Raw genomic sequence first — 2,840 nt, forward strand, 5'->3', positions numbered from 1 at the left:
CTGGTCCCGCGTTTCTGGGGCGCATGGAAACCAGAGCCCGCGGCAGCGAGGCGGCGCCTGGGCCCGCAGCCTCTGCGCACGTGCCTCTGGCCGCGGGGACGCGGCTCGCCTACCCGGTCCGGCGTGCCCGGGGCTCCGGAGTCCGCGTTTTGCCGCCGCCCACCCGGGAGGCTCGCTCCGCCCTTCCTGAAATCCCTTATATTAACTGTGGCCAAAGCCCTAAGAAACACAGCTCATTGTTGGCAGCTGCCGGGCGGTCTTACCGAGCTGTGAGGGCAGCAGAGGGGAAATAAAAGGGAACGGCTCCGATTCTGCCCCAGCGGCCACTGCAAGACCTCCGTGCCGACATCGCGACAGCGAGCGCCCTGCACACCAGGAAGGCCCCCTCTATGTGCTGCTGAGCCGGTCCTGGACCCGACGATCCCGCCCTCGGTCTTCGGAGCAGAAATCGCAAAGACGGAAGGTAAGCGCGGCGGGCGAAGCTGGTTGGGGCGCCTGCCAGCCCAGTCCTCCGAGGGCTGGGTTTGCCCGGAGGAAGAGCGTGAGGCGGAGCTGGGGAATAACAACAGGATGTGCAACAACAGGATGAGGAGGGCTGATTTAATGCCTGAAGTTCGCGGCAGGGCTACGGGGCACTTCCTTTATTAGGCGACTTCGGGGAGCAGAGGGGGTGTGGGCTCGGGTCCGCCCGCACGATCCGCAGGGGAAGGGGCTGTTTGTTCAGCGCCCAGCTCTGTTGTGGGTTGGCAGGTCCGCCGTGGTGGCGAGCCCGGGTGCACAGGCTACTAGTAGGATCCCGGGGAGAGCGAGCGATTTCGCAGCCGACGTGCGTCCGGGGAGCCTAGGGGGGCAGAGGCGAGAAAAAGTGGGGTGCGCCGTGGTGGGCTGCACGTGTGGCGCGGGTCTTACCGTCTGCCCTTTTTACTTGCAGGACTGGAAATGGCAGACCATATGATGGCCATGAACCACGGGCGCTTCCCCGACGGCACCAATGGGCTGCACCACCACCCTGCCCATCGCATGGGCATGGGGCAGTTCCCGAGCCCCCATCACCACCAGCAGCAGCAGCCCCAACACGCCTTCAACGCCCTGATGGGCGAGCACATACACTACGGCGCGGGCAACATGAATGCCACGAGCGGCATCAGGCATGCGATGGGGCCGGGGACTGTGAACGGCGGGCACCCCCCGAGCGCGCTGGCCCCCGCAGCCAGGTTTAACAACTCCCAGTTCATGGGCCCCCCCGGTGGCCAGCCAGGGAGGCTCCCTGCCGGCCAGCATGCAGCTGCAGAAGCTCAACAACCAGTATTTCAACCATCACCCCTACCCCCACAACCACTACATGCCGGATTTGCACCCTGCTGCAGGCCACCAGATGAACGGGACAAACCAGCACTTCCGAGATTGCAACCCCAAGCACAGCGGCGGCAGCAGCACCCCCGGCGGCTCGGGCGGCAGCAGCACCCCCGGCGGCTCCGGCGGCACCTCGGGTGGTGGCGCGGGCAGCGGCAACAGCGGCGGCGGCGGCGGCGGCAGCGGCAGCAACATGCCCGCCTCCGTGGCCCACGTCCCTGCTGCAATGCTGCCGCCCAATGTCATAGACACTGATTTCATCGACGAGGAAGTGCTTATGTCCCTAGTGATAGAAATGGGTTTGGACCGCATCAAGGAGCTGCCCGAACTCTGGCTGGGGCAAAACGAGTTTGATTTTATGACGGACTTCGTGTGCAAACAGCAGCCCAGCAGAGTAAGCTGTTGACTTGACCGAAACCCCGGCGAAAAGAAATCAAACCCCTCCCCCCCCCCCCCACCCCCCCCCAACCTCGGTGTGAATTAAAAAACATTCCCTTAGACACAGTATCTCACTTTTCAGATCTTGAAAGGTTTGAGAACTTGGAAACAAAGTAAACTATAAACTTGTACAAATTGGTTTAAAAAAAATTGCTGCCACTTTTTTTTTTCTGTTTTTGTTTCGTTTTTGTAGCCTTGACATTCACATCCCTTATGTAGTTGAAATATCTAGCTAACTTGGTCTTTTTTGTTGTTTGTTTTTACTCCTTATTTCCTCACTTTCTCCAGTGCTCAACTGTTAGATATTAATCTTGGCAAACTGCTTAATCTTGTGGGTTTTGTAGATGGTTTCAAATGACTGAACTGCATTCAGATTTACGAGTGAAAGGAAAAATTGCATTAGTTGGTTGCATGAACTTTGAAGGGCAGATATTACTGCACAAACTCTGCCATCTCGCTTCATTTTTTAAACTATGCATTTGAGTACAGACTAATTTTTTTTAATATGCTAAACTGGAAGATTAAACAGATGTGGGCCAAACCGTTCTGGATCAGGAAAAGTCATACTGTTCACTTTCAAGTTGGCTGTCCCCTCCCCCATATGTACAGACAATAATAGGGTGTGGAATGTCGTCAGTGGCAAACATTTCACAGATTTTTATTTTGTTTCTGTCTTCAACATTTTTGACACTGTGCTAATAGTTATATTCAGTACATGAAAAGATACTACTGTGTTGAAAGCTTTTTAGGAAATTTTGACAGTATTTTTGTACAAAACATTTTTTTGAAAAAATACTTGTTAATTTATTCTATTTTAATTTGCCAATGTCAATAAAAAGTTAAGAAATACTTGTTTTCTAGAAGTCATTTGGGGGGGAGGGGTGGTTCCTTTCGGTGGCTTTTCTTTCCCTCTTTAAGTTGAACACTTTATTGATGAGAGTAAGCATTCCAAAGGATAAATTACAGGACACTAAAACAGGTCATGATGAGCTTAAGTGGAGAGCAGGATTTAACATAATTGGCATAATGCTTCATTGTTACCATTGTAA

The 2,840-nt window shown here is 53.9% G+C and overlaps 1 protein-coding gene across 1 annotated transcript; it reads left to right on the top strand.

Moving 5' to 3' along the window:
• Positions 1 to 238: 238 nt before the first annotated feature.
• Positions 239 to 2,640, top strand: CITED2 (Cbp/p300 interacting transactivator with Glu/Asp rich carboxy-terminal domain 2). The gene is given in 3 exon segments (XM_021693316.2): positions 239 to 463; positions 932 to 1,239; positions 1,241 to 2,640. Coding segments are annotated over 2 exon segments (819 nt in total). The 5' UTR covers positions 239 to 463; positions 932 to 939; the 3' UTR covers positions 1,760 to 2,640.
• Positions 2,641 to 2,840: the final 200 nt, after the last annotated feature.

This window comes from Neomonachus schauinslandi, chromosome 8 (assembly GCF_002201575.2).
Source record: "Neomonachus schauinslandi chromosome 8, ASM220157v2, whole genome shotgun sequence".
Classification (NCBI taxonomy): domain Eukaryota; kingdom Metazoa; phylum Chordata; class Mammalia; order Carnivora; family Phocidae; genus Neomonachus; species Neomonachus schauinslandi.